Raw genomic sequence first — 21,031 nt, forward strand, 5'->3', positions numbered from 1 at the left:
AAATTAATTTTAAATATTGCTTTGAGATTAAGCAAAAATAAAGTGTGTGCTTGCTTTGGTCATTTTGTGAGTCACAATGATTATGAATAGAATTTGTTTTTTTCTTGCTATACATGTATCTGTGATATCAATCATTGTCTCATCATAACACCTGTATCTCCATAGTGAAAAATACCATGAAATACAGGTTTTCACTGTTTATTCTACGTTTCACACCAAAACTACTCTTATTATTTATTAACTTAAGAAAAAAACAACAAAATTAAGTACACAATGTTGACTGTGCATTGCAAAATGCTCATATCATAACCTTTTCTAATTTTCATGTGAAATAAACTGAAACTATAAAGTTATTGACGTGAAATATTCCAACAAATCATTTTTATTTATCCTGCAGCATATTTACTTTAATGAAACCATGTATGATAAAAGAGTTATTACGACAAGCTAATGTACAAGATTAGATTTATAATATACATCTTATTGTATATAAATTTTAATTTTTCACAAAGACAAATTGTTGTTCGTCCTGAAAACTCGCATTTGTTTTGTTTTCAAGACAAGAATATACTCTGATCGACTTTATGTAAAATTTTTGAAATCTGTATTCAATGACCTTTTATCATCAAATTGTAAATATTTCTAGCGACACAAATATAACTTTGTTTTATCGTATGATAGATTCCCTTGCAGCTGTTTTCAGATGTTTTGAGATAGATTGATGTCCATCGATAAACACAGTGATCACTATTTTTAATATGTGTGTTTATAGACATATCTCATAAAAATAAATGAACATTGCATTAGATTCCTGTGTTGTATCTTCACACGTTAGTGAGTTGGAAGTCACTTTATATAATCACCTCTGATTAGCTAGCTTTTGTACTGTATACAAAGACTAATTTACAAACTATACAAATGTGTCCTTGACTATAGTGAAATCTAATGCGCTTTGCAGTGAACACATTTTGAGTTAATATCCTGTGTCCTTTGGTTCATTTTGATTCAATAATAATTCTTGGGATGTTGAGAATAGACATTTCTCCTTGGTGACTGATGTACATTGTAGAGAGCTGTAAACTTCATTTCTCCTACCATAATACAAATATAGGCTCATTTAAATGTTTGATATTAAAGGATATTGGTAATCTGTTACTAATGGCATAACAAAAAGTGCATTATTGCCTAATTGTTGAATAGGCTATTATCATGTTGAAAGGAAAAGTCAAATATTTGACAAACAGTATACATAGTGGCAGTGCCAAGCACAACTTAACATTTAAGTAGCTTTTTACTGACATCACTATATTGTACAGTAAAATGAGTCATCTGACTTAATATATCTCATGAACAAGTTTTTATGAAAATGCATAGCCAGCTTGGGACTTGTGTTATGTTTGGCAAAATATAGTACTATGTGGTTATTACAAGGATACCTCAAAATATGCAAGAAGACACCGACGTGCAGCGGAGGTCGATGCGACGGTGTACTGTCATTTCCTTGTATGGTAGGATGAAAATACCGCAAAATTACGGCACGCTGTAACTTGTGGCGTTACGGTGACAGATGTATAATAATGTTATATAATGTAACTACTGTTTGTCAATATATTACATACACACGAAGATTCATTTTACAAGTTATGTGATTTGTAAATCTTGATACAAATGATGTGACTTTTGGGAGATGGTCACAAAATAGCCAAAACATACTTTTCTAAAAAAAACTCTAAACGAGTACGTTTGTGAAAGTATGCAATATTGTTCATCTTTGACTGTTTTTCTCTCATGTCCTTGCTTATTGGTAATGTGTGTGCAGTTTATCTTTTTGAATGCAGTAACAACCTAACTCTAACCTAAATTTTTCCAAGTGTCCACTGCGTTGTTTGATTTGTTAAAATGCATTTGATTGGTACGTGCATGAAACTTTATTACTTCTTAAAGGCCCAGGTATATTATAAATACACTCCTAAACAATTATTTTCTTGCTTGACACGCTGTAGTAAACAGCTCCAGCCAAGCTCCGGTAAAAACGCGTTTTCTCGAACTTACAGGTCTATTATGTCATGCTAAAGTGGACACATGTGACTATGAATATCACAGCAGTGACTGTGTGTAGTATTTATGACAATAAATAGTCTACGAGCTGAGATTTTGACGGATAAAAGTAAAAAAACATGAACCGGATAAAGGTACGCGCGACTAATCTTGAATAATTACTACTGTCAATCAAAGTCACATGATGTTGGACCGCTGAAACAGGCTATGCAAGTGATTAACACCACGCATTAGCATAGCCACACCTCCAATTCACACTTGCCAGGGCAAGTGAATTGGGCCTTTAATCACATATCATTGTACATGCACAATGTATGTATTAAAGCTGTATAACCTCATATCATGAAGCCTTATTGCACATTGTAATCTTTGTCTGATAATAACATTGAAAAATAGTCTCAGGGTGATTTCGGACAAATTAAAGTGATGTACAGGAGTTTGTATCCGTGCTTTATTAGTGATAATTAAATATTTATTACCTACATCCATATTGTAGATAGTAATCCCAAACTTATTAATTTTCAATTTTATTAACAATTTACATCAGCATTACCACCCTATCAGTTGAGAGGAACATTATGTAATATACTCAAGATAATATGCAAGTCAGGATTGTGCTCAGTAATTTGAAAAGGATTCTTATTTACCAAGATCCAGTTATGAAACTCTTCAGGGATGTGATCTCGTCTGTTTCCTGTGAAAATGCAAGATTACGTTTTTCTCAAGAGACCAGCAAAACTTGATGTTTGCATGTTATATGCAGTCGTAAAATATTTTCTTCTTCTCATCCTTCATCATTATTTAACCCCATTTTGTTATCAATCAGACGAACTGACATGCATAAATATTGATGTGCAATATCCTTTGAAATTAGTACCAGTATATTGTTACTACATGTGTACTGTATTTGTTCTATTAGTGTGGTGTATGCGCTTTTGGTGTTTCTATGGTCAAAATAATAGTGTACAACAAATGTGATTTTGGGGTTATACGTGTATGTGCATTTATTGAAAATGTACTTCTAATAGAGCACGTTGGTCAGGTCTAGTGTAGGTTTTTTGTGCTTCTGTAAACTGAAGAATATATAGAGCTGATATACATGCAGTGATCAGTGATTAAGTTTATTGTGTTTGAATGAACTTAATATAACACATCGCTCATGCGATGGAGTAAAGACAATTAAACCAGGGAACATTTTCATTTGGAGTCGTATGCACTGTACATGTATGTACCGGTACATATATGCTTGTGTTTGTAGTGGTGCACTATGATTCCATTCCCTGTCAATTCAGTAACTCGCATTTTTATGTATGGTGACCAAACCATTTGCCAAATAACTGATAATAAACCAATGGTTGTGTTCTAAACATTTATCATTAGACTGTCTTCAGTTGTGGTGATCTATAGGACAATAAATAACATGAATTGATTGCAATTTCACAAATTTCAAGATACTCACATTTCCATTTATTTATTTATTGCTAAAAACAAAAACTAATCATTCCGAATAGAGCCAGTTTAGGTAATCATTTGTTGATATCAAATAAGCAGACTTCTCAATATAAACAAAACATGCCAATTTCAATATTACAAAACAAATAAAATTACAAATCACGCACTGGTACATGAATTTGAACTTAATGGATGGCTTAACATGTTGCAGTAGTTATTTCACACTACGTTCATACCAATACTCCATTAATGTTTCATTAAGGTAGAGAAATATGGAGCAAGTCGTCTTAAATTTTCACATGTGATCACAATGGATACAATCTAGTGTTTGTACAAATCATGCATTTCTTATACAATCTATAAAAATGACTTGTTCCAATGATAAAGATTTATTACCTATAATTTTATTAGGATACAAGTTAATATTTAGCATTTTTCCTGTATAATGAAAACCAGTCATTGCACACATCTGTAAATAAGAATTGTAATTTATCTTTATCATTATTTTGATGCAGCGTGCAGAGCCATGCTTTCACTTCAAAACCTAATACAAAGACCATGTATGATAATTTACATATGCACATACATTTTCATTACCATTTGATTAAATATGGTTGGCAGCCATTTTGATCCTCAAATTTGCTAAATTATGATGCGTGTGTAGAACAGTTTCTTGTTATGTTTAGCATCATAATTTTTTTCTTTTTCTCCGTTTCAGGATCCCTGTGGAATTATTTGCGCTGTTGTCACTTATTTACTGCTTGCCTATGGGATATTTGTCATTAACTATGTGGTTCTTACACCTATGGTATCTACTCTGTATTCCTGTACAAATATGATGATATTTAATACACTGGTATTTCTAGGATATGCCTCTCATATCAAGTGCATGATTACTGATCCGGTAAGTACATTTCTGTTAAAGTGCATCAGTTAGAACAAAGTACATGTTCATAGTTTGTTTTTTATTCCTATGGGAAGCTCACAATGGGAGTCTTTGCACTTAGTAGTATAGTATAGTATAGTATAGTATATTTTATTTGACACTAAATAATATATTTTGTAAGTATGTGTATGTCTGTATGTATGTGTACGTGTGTGTGTGTGTGTGTGTGTGTGTGTGTGTGTGTGTGTGTGTGTGTGTGGTTCCAACGTTGTGACGACTTCAATTTAACTTTACACCTACTTGTGAATGCAGGACCTACATTGAGTCTACCCTTACTATTTTCATAATTTATAAATTAAGTTGGCGACAAGGGAAATTTTCATTTTCATCAAGGATATGTGCATAATGTTTATCTTTGAGACAGTTTAACATAACATCTTATCTGTATACTCTGTTGTTGACGATTCTGATATAATGGATGATAAGCTTTCTGTCGCAAACAATGCATGTACTTTAATGCAGTGAAATGTTTCTCCAAACATTGGCCATTTTGTTTCACCATAATGGTTTTATTAGATCTCTTAAACATGGTATATAAGTGTTTGAACAATGCATTAGTTTGGGATTGGAATGTGAGCATACTAATTACATAAGCATCACATTGCATTGAAATTCGGTTCATAGATGGTCTTGGCGAATTCACAAATGTGATTAATTTAATAATGAAAAACTTGCATATTGATTATCTAATTATTATTAGCCATTTTTTTGTATCTCAAAAAATAAGTTTTAAATTGCACTTGTGGTAGAGGTGCTCTGGCATAAATTAGACTGAAAATAATAGATGTAAAATAAAATGTATTTTCTGTTTTTTAAAGTGTTATAAACTTCAATAATGTGGATCACATCTCAAATAGCAGACAAATATTAGTTGCCAAGCTTCTTGTTTGGAAGGCTAATTAATTTTCAATGTCTCCAATACTTTGAGCACATAAAAGTTTTTTCTAAACTTTCTTTGATTTTACATACATTAATTATATATATATATAATACTTATGTGTCATTTTGGGACCTATACAGAACATATGTTGCAACTATTATAGTGCTTTAAGTTACAAATATGGTTACCAATAAAGTATGTATTATTTTTTGATAATTAGGGAACATGTGGCATCTGTTCAATATGGTCTTTGTATACCATGTCTGTTAAACACACTTTATGTAAAATTAAAATTTGCTCTGCATTGTGGTGCTTAAATATGGCTGTACACTGTACTTATAAATTAATACCATTCACAAGTACCTCACTTGTCTTTTAACACTGCCTTGGATTGTCCAAAAATTGAGAACTATAATATTGATTTGGGTCACTTTGTTCATCCATCCTCTGTGTTTGTATCTACACACAAGGCCATTTCTGAGATAGGGACATGTATTAATATGCTAATGGGGCTAATTGGAAACTATCACATCTCCCACTCACTTGCTGCTGAGTAAATATCACCCAAACAAACAGACTCATTCTTTAATACATCTGTGCAAGATTCCACCAATGTAAAATAAAAATGACAGTTATCTGGATTTTCCCAAGAAATGACAGTTTAATTAATCTAGATTATGCATGTAAGTTTGGATATACCTGCCTTTGTTAAGCCTCTTTCTATGTACTCTTGTATAAATGTCATATGATCAGGACACGACAACTGGCAGCCTCTGGGTTAATAGTTGACTTGTTTTTAAATCCCTGCATTAAACCAAAAACGATTATCTAATATTCCAGACAGAAATATATATATAATTTGTAATATGATGCATCTTGGTCTCTTGAGAAATGAAATATTAATGTAGCCATATTTTTAATAGTATTAAATTATACTTGTTTAATATTTATGGTTCATATTATATTGAAATGGTTAACATGAGAAGATCTGTATATGTACCTTTAGTAATTGACAAATGTAACTTTTTAGTTAATGCTGCCTTTTTAGCTCCACTGTTGACTTAGTTGACCGAGCTTATCATATGAGTGATTGTCCATGTCAACTTTTTACTTTTTCTACTTCCTCTCGAAAAGTACAAGCCTTATTTCTTTGATACTGGATGTATATGTACCTTGGGTTGACATCTCTTAGATTTGTTCATTCTGCGATGATATCTTTAATTCTCTAATTTTGATGAATATTTCTGTCATTTGTGGTAAAAAGTGATATGTTTGACTTCTTGTTGAAAACCGCATGATTATTGTTGGGCATCAATCTGCATTTCAATTAGTTGATTTGCATAATTTTTCAGTATGTACTTTGGGTATGTTTGGCCAAATGCATTAAAACATTGTAAAATATTGCTGTTTATGTGTAGGAGTATCTGATAAACAATAGTTTGGTCAAATGAATTGAATCACCAAGTTTTGAATTGTTCTATGAAGCAGAATGAGCAATGCTGAGGCAGAAATAGTTGTATGTTTGTTGTTCGACAGTAAACATCAAAGAACATTGAGTTAACTTCACAAAGGAGAACTTTCTAAATTTATTAAGGTGATTGGCCTGTATTTGTCAGCATATGCTAGAATTGTGCATTAATCACAGCGTAGTCAGAGTTTGGTACATGCTCCTCAGCTAATGTGTTTTCCTCGTAATGTTATTTCCTATTAGGATAGAGCCAATGTAATTCACTTTACCAATTAGCAATGTGCCAGGTTTGACTACTCAACAGCCCATATAAACCACGTTTTTTGTACCGACTTGATGTACCGGTAATATTATTCAAAGTCATCTTAGCAACACATGTGTGTAAAAGGGAGGCCCGCTAAAACACAAATATTTACTTTTTCATCAGTTGTGAGAGTTGCAAAAATCTGGTGTGCTTTTACATGCATGCTGAAATTAGATTATGTCAACAAAATCTGTCATCAGTGTTTTCTCGATGTTGCTATAATTTGAGTAATTTATTATCCGATTTTCGTTCAATTTGTACAGACTTGCACATTGTTTCGAATCGATCACAACGAAAACAGTAGAAGCATTTGCTTGGGTTTTTCTAGTTTTCACATTGAGGTTTGAACATTCCGAAACATATTTGTCAGCTCAGCTGTCACACCATACAGGTTGTACTACATCCCTACGTGCAGTACATTCTGTGGGCAATTAGTTATGGTACAGTCAGAAGAGTTGTATGTCAGCTTCAATTGCGTTACTCTGAAATTATTGGAGTTTTGGGACAATTATGTGACACATGGGAGGATTTAAAATTCACCCTTGATCTGAATTACTGTGTCCTGCAGTAACTCAGTAATTGGGTTTCTTTGTGAACATACACATGTAGTACAAAGGGAAGTGCACTGTGGAAAATGGAGAAATGGAGATTGGAAGCTGATCTAACAACAGCATTAACCTTTTTTAGCTCCGCTGTCGACTTTGTCGAGCGGAGCTTATCATATGAGTGATTGTCCGTCGTCGTCGTCCGTGTCAATGTTTTACTTTTTCGACTTCTTCTTGAAAACTACAAGCCTGAATGCTTTAATACTTGGTGTATATGTACCTTGGGTAGACCTCTCTCAGATTTGTTCATTTCATGATGATATCTTCAATTCTCTAATTTTGGTGAATATTTTTGTCATTTTTGGTAAAAAGTGATATTTTCGACTTCTTTTTAAAAACCGCAAGTCCAATTGCTTTAATATTACATATATACCGGTAGGTACTACATGTGGACCTCTCTCAGATTTGTTCATTTTGTAATGATATCTTTAATTCTCTAATTGTGATGAATATTTTTGTAATTTTTGGTAAAAAGTGATATTTTCGACTTCTTGTTAAAAACCGCAAGTGCAATTGCTTTTATATATTATACATATAGGTACTACATGTGGACCTCTCTCAGATTTGTTCATTTGATGATGATATCTTCAGTTCTTTAAATGAAATGTGCATTGCTAACAGCGGAGCTATCTTAGCCGACAGGCTGCTTGTTTTACATCATCAGTGTTCTCCACAAATAAAATTTAAAGAGGGGTGCTAATTTGCATATAATTAGCATATTTAATTTGCATATAATTAGCATACTAATAAAACATTTCAAAGGAAATTCTTAGCACTTTTATATTTACATCAATTAAATACTGTGTACAAGTACTATATTAATGTTCTTGAATTATTTTGATGAATAAGTTAAACCACTTGAAGAATATCAATTTTATTCTTTGTAAAAGTGTAATGGAACAAGTTGTGAAATTCTAGCCTTTCGTTTATTTCTTTTAAATTTCTTTCAAATATTTCCATTTTTATAGGTTTTATAAATGCACTGAGATATTGTAATAGTTGAAAACCCCAAGTAATAAGAAGAAAAATATTTTCACATAACAAAATTACCATTTAAAAGAAAAAGAAAAAATCGAATCAGATGACTGTAAATAAATTAATCATTATGTTGATTGCATTGTGGGTACTGAGGACAAAGGTCAAATCAGATACCGTGACATCCATGTTGTTTCAGTGTTTACCGTACGTTTTGTTTTGGTGAAGTAACAAGTAACAAGCAATTGGACCAATAAATTGTTGCTGGTTCTCCTGTTCTTAAGTATCTAAGGAATGATGAGAAAACTTGTTTTGACTATCCCATTGCGTGATTAACGCAATGCTTGTGACAATCACTTCACGCATCCATTCATTATTTTTTGTTTATTTATAATTCGGTCTGCGTCAGTGCGTCAGTGCGTCTGTGCGTTCGTGCGTCTGTCCGTCCGTCCGGAGTCATATCTCAGAATCCCTTGGACCGATTCCGTTCATTCTTTGCATGTGCCTAGTACTTTATGTGGGACATATGCACATGCAGTGGTTTAGCGATTCGATTCAAAATGGCCGACTGGCAGCCATCTTGTTTTTTGAAAATGTTGTATTTTGGACATGCTTTGTCAGTTTTCATTCAAACTTGGTACATAGATTATACATGTTAGGATACATGTCCATGACGATTTATTTCACAATTGGATCAAAGATTGTTGACTTGCAGCCATCTTGTTTTTTTTAAATGTTGTATTTTAAACATGGTTTGTCAGTTTTCATTCAAATTTAGTACATAGATCATACATGTTAGGATACATGTCCCCGACCATCCATGAGTTCCTGAGTCTGTCTGTCCATCATCCGTCCGTGCGTCAGTCTGTTCAGAGTCATATTTCAGAATCCTGTGGACCGATTCCGTTCATTCTTTGCATGTGCCTAGTACCTTATGTGGGACATATGCACATGCAGTGGTTTAAAGATTCGATTCAAAATGGCGACTGGCAGCCATCTTGTTTTTTGAAAATGTTGTATTTTGGACATGCTTTGTCAGTTGTCATTCAAACTTGGTACATAGATTATACATGTTAGGATACATGTCCATGACAATTTGTTTCAAAATCTGGTCAAGGATGGCCGATTGACAGCCATCTGACTTTTTGGCCTTACTGCTATATTTCCACAACTTATGTACACATACATCATACATATCAGTGTGTTTCATAATCAGATCAAAGATGACCGAATAATGGCTGTTTTTATTTTTGGCCATATTACTACTACAATGAACTCGTGTTTTGATGTAAATAAACAGTCTGTTGTATACTCCACTTGGAACTCAAGTTTCAAGGACACGCTCGCGACAACCCCTCCGCTTTAATATGACGAGCACAAAGAGAACTTTCCAAAATTTAACGGGGACTGTGGCATTTTCAATGACTTGTTCAGCCCTTTTTTCCCCCAGACATCAAATCCATTGTCCTAGTTGTCACCTATGCCACTATCTGTCTCTTAGTTCTTTGTTTTATCGCCTATCAATTAATAAGAGGTCTCTCAATAACGTCGTCGGGACATCTTCCAGGACTGTGAAACAGCCTGTCATCGAAAACAAAGAAGGGTGCTGAAGATAAATAGAGGGGCGCTACAAATTGAAGAGGTGCGCAAATAAATTAAAGAGGGGCGCTTCGTCCCTTTTAAACCCTTCGTGGAGAACACTGAATACTCAACTAACAATACAATGTATTTGATCGGGGCGGGAAATGTGAATGCAGGGCGCACGACTACCTATGCAGGGCGCACGACTACCTATGCAGGGCGCACGACTTCCTATGCAGGGCGCTGCGCCCTGCTAAAACCCCTCCTGGAGAACACTGATCATTTATAAGATCAAGAAAATACTGAAAATCAATGTGTTTTGAACATTTAACACATGTATGTATATTCAATAGCAACAAAATGTCACATATTTGTGGGAAAAAAAATCTTACAACTTTTAGGACAACATAAAATAACTTAATTGAATGCTTTCAACTAAATTTAATTTTAATCTTGAGATTTTTTTATTAGCGCTGCTTCAATTTTGTCAAGTGGGGCTTATAAACTTTTTACTTTTTTGACTTTTTGTTAAACCTCTCTCAGATTTGTTCATTTTGAGATGATATCTTCAATTCTCTTATTGAAATATGCATAACTAACAGCAAAGAGGCTGGTTGTTTATAGTACAATGTCAAAAGGAAATATGACATTGAGATACCCTTACTTCATTAAAATTATTTAACCTAATTTTGTCCAGTTTTCACTTTTGATATCTCGCACAACACGGGATCTCGCAGTAAACGGGAAAATATTTCTTGATGGCCCCTAGTCTTAATGTTTGTACACATATGCTGTTATATTGCTGAGTGTGCATTTATTACCACAAGATGTTGACAGTCAGCTGATTCATCAGAGTAGCATTGAGAGAAGCAGTGCAGACTGCACCCACAGGACACATATACATGCTAATTGCCTCGTCTGTAACTTGTCAGGTAATAATGCTTCATTAGTCTGTCTTGATGAACTGACAGTTGCCGGGTGATGCATGTGGACGTACCATGTATCCATGGATTACATGGTGGTACTGGTGATTATTTTCAATATGATGCAAGATGTTGAATTCCCACTAATACAAGCAGCCGCAGGTTCTCAGTCGTTGTTTTTAGGAATATAAACGCTCAGTGTCATTTTCTGGATTGTCTATTATATAAACACTTTGATATCTATTGTTTGATATCCCAAGCACTGTCATATATACTACTATGACATACTGTTATGTAAATGTGGGAGACTTGTTCATCCCTGTTCAGACACAGTCCGAAAGCAGGGACTTTATGGATGAAGTTCTGTGCATGCATGCATTCGTGCGTGCATGTGTCTGAACCTATATCTGAGAAATGCCTGGACAGATTACATTCAAACTAAACAATACATGTACATCATATTCTACATATGAACGTCGATATGTTTCACAATCTGATTTAAGATGGCCGAATGACGGCCATTTTGAACTAAAAAAATCATTGAAATCAAGCATTTCTGGCATTCCGGAACCGGATCTCAGCCGTTTACAGTGGATTTTGTTTAAACTTGGAACATACATAGGACCATGATGCATGTCATTTTGTTTTTCAGATTGGATTCAAAATGTCCAATTGACATATTTGACTGATTTTGTTTTAATGAATGTAGTTCTAATGCCATGTCTTTGACATGCTTTTGACAGATTATGTTTACAAAATTTTATTAATTCATTATACATGTATATCATGTAATAGGTATACAGATATTGGTTTGACGATCTGATTCAAAATGGCTAAAAAGTGGCCATTTTTGTGCTAAAGAATCATTGAAAATCAAGCATTTCTGGCATTCCGAAACCGGATCTTGGACGTTTATGGATGGATTTTGTTCAAACTCCGTACACACGTTAGACATTATTGATTCTAGACACATGTCATTTTATTTTTTCATACATGTATGCACACATCCATTCATTTAATTTTCTGATTCAAAATAGCCAAATCATCTTGCATATGTACACATGTACAGTATCTTTACAGATCTTGGTAGTGTGTAGATGGATTTCATGCAAGCTTGATACATTAAATTGAATATTATGGGACATTGCATTTAAAAAAATTTTTTTAGATCTGATTTCAAATTGCCAACTGGCAGTCATTTCGTTAGAATGAATGCTGTTCCAGAGCCATATCCCCGACATGCTTTGAATGCTGTTCCAGAGCCATATCCCGACATGCTTTGAATGCTGTTCCAGAGCCATATCCCGACATGCTTTGAATGCTGTTCCAGATCCATATCCCGACATGCTTTGAATGCTGTTCCAGAGCCATATCCCGACATGCTTTGAATGCTGTTCCAGAGCCATATCCAGACATGCTTTGAATGCTGTTCCAGAGCCATATCCCGACATGCTTTGAATGCTGTTCCAGAGCCATATCCCGACATGCTTTGAATGCTGTTCCAGAGCCATATCCCGACATGCTTTGAATGCTGTTCCAGAGCCATATCCCGACATGCTTTGAATGCTGTTCCAGAGCCATATCCCGACATGCTTTGAATGCTGTTCCAGAGCCATATCCCGACATGCTTTGAATGCTGTTCCAGAGCCATATCCCGACATGCTTTGAATGCTGTTCCAGAGCCATATCCCGACATGCTTTGAATGCTGTTCCAGAGCCATATCCCGACATGCTTTGAATGCTGTTCCAGAGCCATATCCCGACATGCTTTGAATGCTGTTCCAGAGCCATATCCCGACATGCTTTGAATGCTGTTCCAGAGCCATATCCCCGACATGCTTTGAATGCTGTTCCAGAGCCATATCCCCGACATGCTTTGAATGCTGTTCCAGAGCCATATCCCGACATGCTTTGAATGCTGTTCCAGAGCCATATCCCGACATGCTTTGAATGCTGTTCCAGAGCCATATCCCGACATGCTTTGAATGCTGTTCCAGAGCCATATCCCCAACATGCTTTGAATGCTGTTCCAGAGCCATATCCCCGACATGCTTTGAATGCTGTTCCAGAGCCATATCCCGACATGCTTTGAATGCTGTTCCAGAGCCATATCCCGACATGCTTTGACCAATCTTGTTCAAACTTTATTCATACATCATGTCACGCATATCCACATTAATTTGTTTGACAGTCCAATTCAAGTTGGTAGAATGGTGGCCATTTTAATGTTTAATTTTTCCCAACCCAGATCTTGGTTATACATAGACAGCTATTTTACATTTTGGTATGAACAATCTATATACATGTGTATATTGGGACCATAATGTTTTTTCAGGTCTGATACATGTATCTCTGACAATACATTGACTGATCACACTCAAACTGTGTACAGCTACGTAATGTCAGTTGTTCCATATTCTGATTCAAGATGGCTGATTCGATTCAGTTTTGTCACTATTGAACTAACTGGGAATAAAATCTAAATTTTACTGTGTTTTAAAAAACTATACTTTGACAAGATGCATGTATTATGCATATACAATGCACATGTATTACTAAAGTTTCTCACTTTCAAGTTGCTGTCTCCTTCTATGACCATCACAGTAATTATGACATTATTTATTCATTCAAGATTACAGCAGGGACAGTTAGGGTATTACCCTCGTGTACCGTAGTTTTTAAACTCCCTTTTAAATTTGCAAATCTTGTGGGGTTCTTAACAATTTTATCTCAAGACGATGCGATAAGCATACTGTCTGTCATTTTTTTTAAATCCGTACTTTTCACACTTGTTCTGGGGGTTGTACAAAATATTGTATGAAATAATTGTATGCGTATGAAAGACATGTTCATTTTCATAATGTACTTTTCATACCTGTGAGGACTACCCCTCCAACATAAATCCTTACACTAATACTTTGTTCACAATCTGCAGATTAACTGAGAAAGTTTGTACTCATGAAAGGTACATGTATTCCTGATGTATGCCAAGCTATCAATAAGTGTCTAGCTTATTTGAGTAGTCGCTGTAATTGCATATGCATGAACTGTGTCAACACTGTCATCTCAATTTATTCATGTCTAGTCATATTGAACAATTACCTCACCTGCTGTTTTCATGAAATTCATCCCATGAACATCTATAATATACACCTCTGAATTAGCAGTCTTTGTATTGATTCACTTTAATTTGTCCTTGAAATTAGAAATTGAATGAGTTTAGTTTCCTGAATGTTATCAGAACTAAGAACTGTGCATGCGATGTAGATTCTAGTGCTGAGATTCTGCTTTCTTTACCGCATACCTTGACTGATAAGCCCTGATTGGAAGTAGTATTGAAACAGACTTATGGATTGACCCTTGTGTGTCTGTAGTGTGTGTTAGTGGTCCCACCTGCATCTTGGACATGTCTGAACCAATTACATTCAAACTTGACATATACCTTATTTTCGCAAGGAATTGAAAGGCCAGATAGCGCATTTATATTTTCACATAACGATTCAGTGTCACCATTTCTCATACCAGTACTATGGGTACCATAGGCTGTGAATTTGTGATTTGTTCATATTGGTCAAATTGACTGCCATTTTTTCTAAAATCTTAAAATTTGCAGTCTGCAAATGTGTCCAAAAACAGTTTCCGATATAGACTAGGTGATTTCAATCAAACATAAATGGCCACCTGGAGTTCAAATTCAAAATGGCTGACTGTGTGCTGTTTAGTTTACTTTTGAACAGCATTGACTGTGTCATGAGATTGCCTGCTGGTGTGATTTTTTCCCAATCATTTTGGCTATCTGTGGATACATTTATCAGACAATGTGTTAAATTTTTTATAAGGCAAAGTATAATATTTATAACAGCATCCGGATTACTTTCGGAAATTCTCTTGCATTTTGGAAAGTTTTAAATTAACCTACAAGTACAAATAAATAATCAAAAGTTGTGAAAATTAAAACTTTCTGAAACACTGTAGAATTGCTGAAAGTAGTCTGGATGCTGTTTTATATATGGATGTCAAATGCACAACTCGGTGTGCTTTTGAATTTTGTCCATTGTATATGTTGCTGTGTGGAACCCATTACAAACATTGACATAGCACTTTAATAATGATTGCTAGTCAATTTAAGAAAGATGAGTACCATACCTCATCTATAGATTTGCCTTCAGAGATGATTTCTCATTTCCTGTATAATTGGTAATATTTTGCTATCCACTAAATGGTGTATAGTATTTCTCTTAAATGAAAGCTTGTCACAACCATCTGGACAAATTAGCCTTAGAAAATAAAAGGTCAATGTCATTTTCCCTCCACACTCATCATGAAACTAGAAATCAAAGGTCGAAGCACTCAACACTCATCCCGGTATCTCTTTAGGCTATATCGGTTTCTACGAATACAGTGATTGTCATTTCAGCAGCGCTTCATTACAAAAGTTGAGCAAGGCAATCAGGAAAGGTACATTAACCCCTTCGGGAAGCCAGCCGAAAATCTCCCTAATATTACTCTTACAGAACATAATCAACAGACTGCGATAAAAAAAGATTACATTCGTTAACAAAGTGCAGATAAGATGCATTGTATACCATAACCCAGATGAAGAACAGATTTAATGTTCTCATTCTTAGAAAAAATGATTAGTTCACGAGTAGTCGATTTAATATCTTTTGATCTAAGTACTTGTTTGATCTCAATAAATTTAGTTTGATATCCTTCACTCATGAGACTTTAATTAAAGTATTTCAATTATTATATATGGGGGAGAGAGGGGGGGGGGGCTTCTTGTTGCACTCACTTGTGTGTTAGATTTTTTAGATACATTCATATGCAATATATTTATTATCTAACACTGCAGTTTTACTGGTACTTGGGATAGAACTTTGTTTAGATCAAAATGAATGAGTGTGATTTGCTTTATAAAATCTGGAAGCCATCTTTTCTTTATACACCCAGAGCTTGTAGCTTTGCCCCTGCCACCTTCATGAGACTAATGGACAAGGCTTTAAGTTTCTTGGAATTATTCAAATTATCGGCAACTCATAAAATGTCACAGAATACAAATCAATATACATTATTAGCTCTTTTAGAAGCACATGTGCTATCATGGTGAATTATAGTCTTTAATTACAATCGCTTTATATTCATTGATATTTGCTACATCCGGATTTACTTTTATTGAGTGAATTTGAGGATGGGTTAACCTTTATAACGTATTTAAACTTGCGCTGAATTTCAACCTGCAGCTACTGTTATGTATTGAGAAAAAAATTGTGTGTATACCCCGATCTATCCTGTTTTTATTTTTGGAATCTTTTGGGCATATTTTAGAGAAAACATCACAAATATGTGCCAGGCTGTGAATGAAATTTTGCAGAAAAACTTGATGTAATGTAAACAACTTTAAAAAAGATTTAACACTCGTACACACATCTGCAAAAAACATTCCTTGTATGGAAGAAAACACATTTTTTTTTTTTTAAATCTGTACCTACTTTATTTTTGAAAAGCACAATTTTTTTGTTCGGCCTTTTATGACATTTTTATTGTATTTCACTTTAATACTCGCTATTGGTTTAAGTTAATGGCACTTTTAATATTCAGATGAGTTTTCTTGTAACTTCCTGTTCTTATTTTGGCTTTCATTATAGCGATTCTTTATTTTGTATTTTTGTAGGGTGCTGTGCCTCTAGGAAATGCAACCAGCGATAATATAGCAAATCTAGGTCTAAAAGTAGGTCAGGTGGTATACAAGTGTCCAAGGTGCATTAGTATAAAACCAGAAAGAGCACATCATTGCAGTGTCTGTAAAAGATGCATTAAGTAAGTATTCATCTCAGCATGGGTCGACGTGTGTAAGTGTTCTTGAACTTGCATCTAGCAATATTAGCAGTCACTGAAAGTCTCTGAAAATGTACTATGCTATTTTTACCAGCTTTAAATGTGAGCAGGTAGCATTCTGTTTTAATTTAAATCCTATGTTAACTTGATGAGTATATCTTAAAAATCTATGAAGACACTGTGACCTTGTCGCAGTATATGACAGTTATGAACTTAAAAGTCAAAACAGTATAAAGTACAGTTACATTATCCCTTTTGTATTGACTTGAATCTATATTATTAGATGTAATGAGCTTGATTCAAATTTATTAATTAGTAAAATCACACTGGTGTTGTGGATGGCACATTTCATTGCAATTTGTGAGAGCTGGCTGTGTGATTTTTTTATTGCTTTACAACTTTTATAAATGATGCTTCAATCATACAGATTTCTGAGTGGCAGAAACATGTACCCTGGCTTATAAATGTATTTATAATTATTTGTAAAATACTGTCTCTCAGCTTTCATACAAAATTCAAATATGTATTTGTGATTGGCTCAAGACCTCAACATTTTCTTTGACCATACTGAGCCATCCATGCCTTTAACCATATCTGACGCTGGTGTTGTTGTGACCAAGCACTTATTCAAATTAAAGCGTTTGTTGATTCAATAATTAATATTATTTCAAACTCTCTATGATGTCAAAACACCATTGCTGGATTGGTCAATTGGACAGCATTTTTGAATTTCTAAATTATATATTGATAAATCATTCATACTGTTCATTTTTGAGTCGTGCACTGATAGTCAGATGCTAGAAAAAATTCAGTTTATTATTTACGAATGATTTTTTATTTATTCGAGTCATTACGATTACATTCTGATTGCATCTGGTAAAAGATCAATTATTAATCCCTATCATATCAGGCATTTGGATAATCTTTCTGTTGGCGTAGATGAATTAATATCCCCTTGCAGACATAAATTCAAGAGCAGTCCCAGTTAATGCTTTACTACCGGTACATGTAAATGCCGCATTAAGCAAATGTAAACTATACTTGTTTCTGTTTGATGCTGAAATTCATGATAAAAACAGTACATAACTAACCACCACCATTTACATTGAGGTATTTAAGACTACACACTTAATGTAAATAAAAGAAGACGCATTCAGGGTTCTCATTTTTGATCGAAATATATGCAAGTTACACTCTTCCAATTTAAGGCAGTATCATGACCATATTACCATAAGTATGTCCTTGCTCTTGCCCGTGATACAGGCATTTCATTGAGAGCCAGTGTGTATACTCACTTAAAAATGACACTCCTCATTCACAGCCATTGCAGTCAGCACATCCACACCTATGCATGCATATATCACAGTTTCTAGTTTGAATGTGACCACATTGTACATATTAGATAAAATGTAATGAGTTTACCATGCTTATCATAACTGATACTTCTTTCTCCCTAAGATTTCTATTTCCATAGCATTCAAATCATCATATCCTCTTCTATTATTCTGACAAGACTCGGGGATTAAAGAGTATAGTTACCTTCAAGCTGTGATTGATATTGGGAAAAAAAAGTATTTTGCTAACCATCAGAATAAACTCACCCATACAAGTCAGTCAGGTATTAAAAATATAATAGAAGCATTAATTTATATCGTGCCTGTGGTTTACATACTATATAATACTTATAATAATTATTGACCAGCAATTAAACAGAAATTTATTGAATTATGCAAACTGTATTGATTATTTGTAAATCTGAAAATTTGCTTTGTTTCCCTGTAATGATTAATATTATTATGACTGTTATGTATTGATTTAATAAGTACATGCAAAACATCAAAGAAGCCAGTGAGATTTTATGATTGACTCATTGTTTATACCCTCATTTTGAACAACACTAACTGCACTACTTTTTTAATATCAATACACTAGGGTGATCAGGTGACATGTTACAAAAAAATGTATATATTCTGGTGCATGAAATAAGGCAGTCCCAAAAACATCAGTCTGTTTTATTCTTGCAATATAGTTTAACTCAAATGCCATACACTCATTACCAGGCTACTTAGACAACGTATACATGTACTGTCATAATCAGTACTTTATAGAAAATGGTTGTAGGTAATCATAGTCTGTTTTTTATTCAATATAACCAGAGGTTTCATTCATTGAATTATCGGAATAGAATATGAAAGATCATTGTAAACAGAAGATCAGAACACGCATAATGAGTAGGATAATCTATCCTCACACTCACATGACATGGTTTTTGTCATGAATGACGTAAACGGTTCATATATTAGGTTCCGTTGTTCCAAGTCTAAATATGACTTTTCTTCTACATGTACCGTATGTGTCTAAGTTGATTTTCTTAAAATTGGTCATTTCTGAAATGCAGATAGTGATAGTTTTATCACCTAGTACATGTATGTATACCACAAATATTTAGCAAAATGAATCTCTGGTACTAATATGTGACCAGAATTAAGTTGTTGATTACTTAATGTATATTCTATTACACCATGGGTACACATTGATAAACAGTGTTGTGATAATAGAACAACTTGAAGAGCTACTTCTGTGATTACTTTAAAAAAAAGACTGCATAAATAAAGATAGATCAGATAAAGATGTTGCTTGCAGCTTCTTTGTTATCTGCTGGATGTAATATGACTGAGATATACACTGTTGCACACAGCCACTAATCTATCAAATAGAATATATGGTCTTGTTTCCCTCCGGCACTTTGCGCTGAGATATAAGATTTCATTTAAGAAAACAACATTTAATCACTTGTACTGGCATTTGGATACAAAATGCATGAAATATTGATGAATATTCCTCTGATTGACAACAAAATTGCAGGAAGTAGGTCTTTCTATAAGGAGGGTATACTGATCTACTTTGTTGGGTCCACTGATCATGTTAAAGTAAATATAATATTTATATAATTGATGATGCCGAGCCTTGGCAAGTCTTCTGTGCAATTAGTTCTTTGCATGATGATGGGTTGTAATCATGCATTGTCTTCAGTGGGAATTTTACAGCATTGGCTCTAAAACCCACGGTTGTGCTTTTATTTAAAGATGCAACCTTGTGTTCACGATTGTTTCAATATTTTTATCTTTTTTTTTTGCAGAAGAATGGATCATCATTGTCCATGGGTGAATAATTGCGTAGGAGAAAACAATCAAAAATACTTTGTATTATTTACTGTGAGTAAAACTTAATTGTTTCAGTCAGTATAGGATTTTTTTATTTCACTTAAAATTGCACAGCTACATGTATGGAGTCAATGTGAAGCTACTTAGAAGATTCTGTCTGATTGGCTACCCGACCCTAAGATTCAGACCAATCAGAGAACAGCTTGTTTATTGACAGGTTTTTTTAGTCCCCATTCGGACGCAGTCCGAAAACAGGGACTTATGTTTTGACCTCCGTGTGTCCGTGCGTGTGTGTCCGTGCCTGCGTGCGTGTGTGCGTGCATGCGTGTGTGCGAACCTGTATCTTAGAAATACCTTGACCAATCACAATCAAACTTCACACATACATCACACATGATATTATACATATGCACATCAATTTGTTTCATGATCTGATTCAAGATGGTCGAATGGCGGCCATTTTTATGCAAAAAATCATAAAAATCAAGCATTTCTCAGTTGTTTACAGATGGATTTTGTTCAAACTTGATATATACATTAGACATTATGGGACTTTGATGCAAATAATTTAGTTTTTCAGATAACATTCAAAATGGCCGACTGGCTTTTAATGAATGGGCTTCTAGACCCATATCTCTGACTTGTTTTGACTGATTATGTTCAAATTTTAAATATTCATTATACATCGTTTGACGATCCAATTCAAAATGGCCGAATGGTGGTCATTTTTGTGCTAAAAAATCATCAAATATCTTGCATTTATGGATGGATTTTGTTCAAACTTATAACATACATTAGACATTACAGGTTCCTGATGCACGTCATTTTATTTTTCAG

General features: G+C 34.2%; 1 protein-coding gene across 3 annotated transcripts in view; it reads left to right on the forward strand.

Annotated features, from left to right (window-relative positions):
* The window catches only part of LOC100375220 (palmitoyltransferase ZDHHC3-like), a 61,739-nt gene that overhangs the window by 34,412 nt on the left and 6,296 nt on the right, over positions 1-21,031 (forward strand). For all 3 annotated transcript variants that reach the window (XM_085500301.1, XM_006817345.3, XM_085500302.1), the window contains 3 exons: positions 4,229-4,414; positions 16,867-17,012; positions 20,170-20,245. In XM_085500301.1, coding sequence (XP_085356427.1) covers positions 4,229-4,414; positions 16,867-17,012; positions 20,170-20,245 — 408 coding nt within the window. The remainder of the gene's footprint in view (positions 1-4,228; positions 4,415-16,866; positions 17,013-20,169; positions 20,246-21,031) is intronic.

Source organism: Saccoglossus kowalevskii, chromosome 6 (genome assembly GCF_978046115.1).
Source record: "Saccoglossus kowalevskii chromosome 6, keSacKowa6.1, whole genome shotgun sequence".
In the NCBI taxonomy this organism is placed as follows: Eukaryota; Metazoa; Hemichordata; class Enteropneusta; family Harrimaniidae; genus Saccoglossus; species Saccoglossus kowalevskii.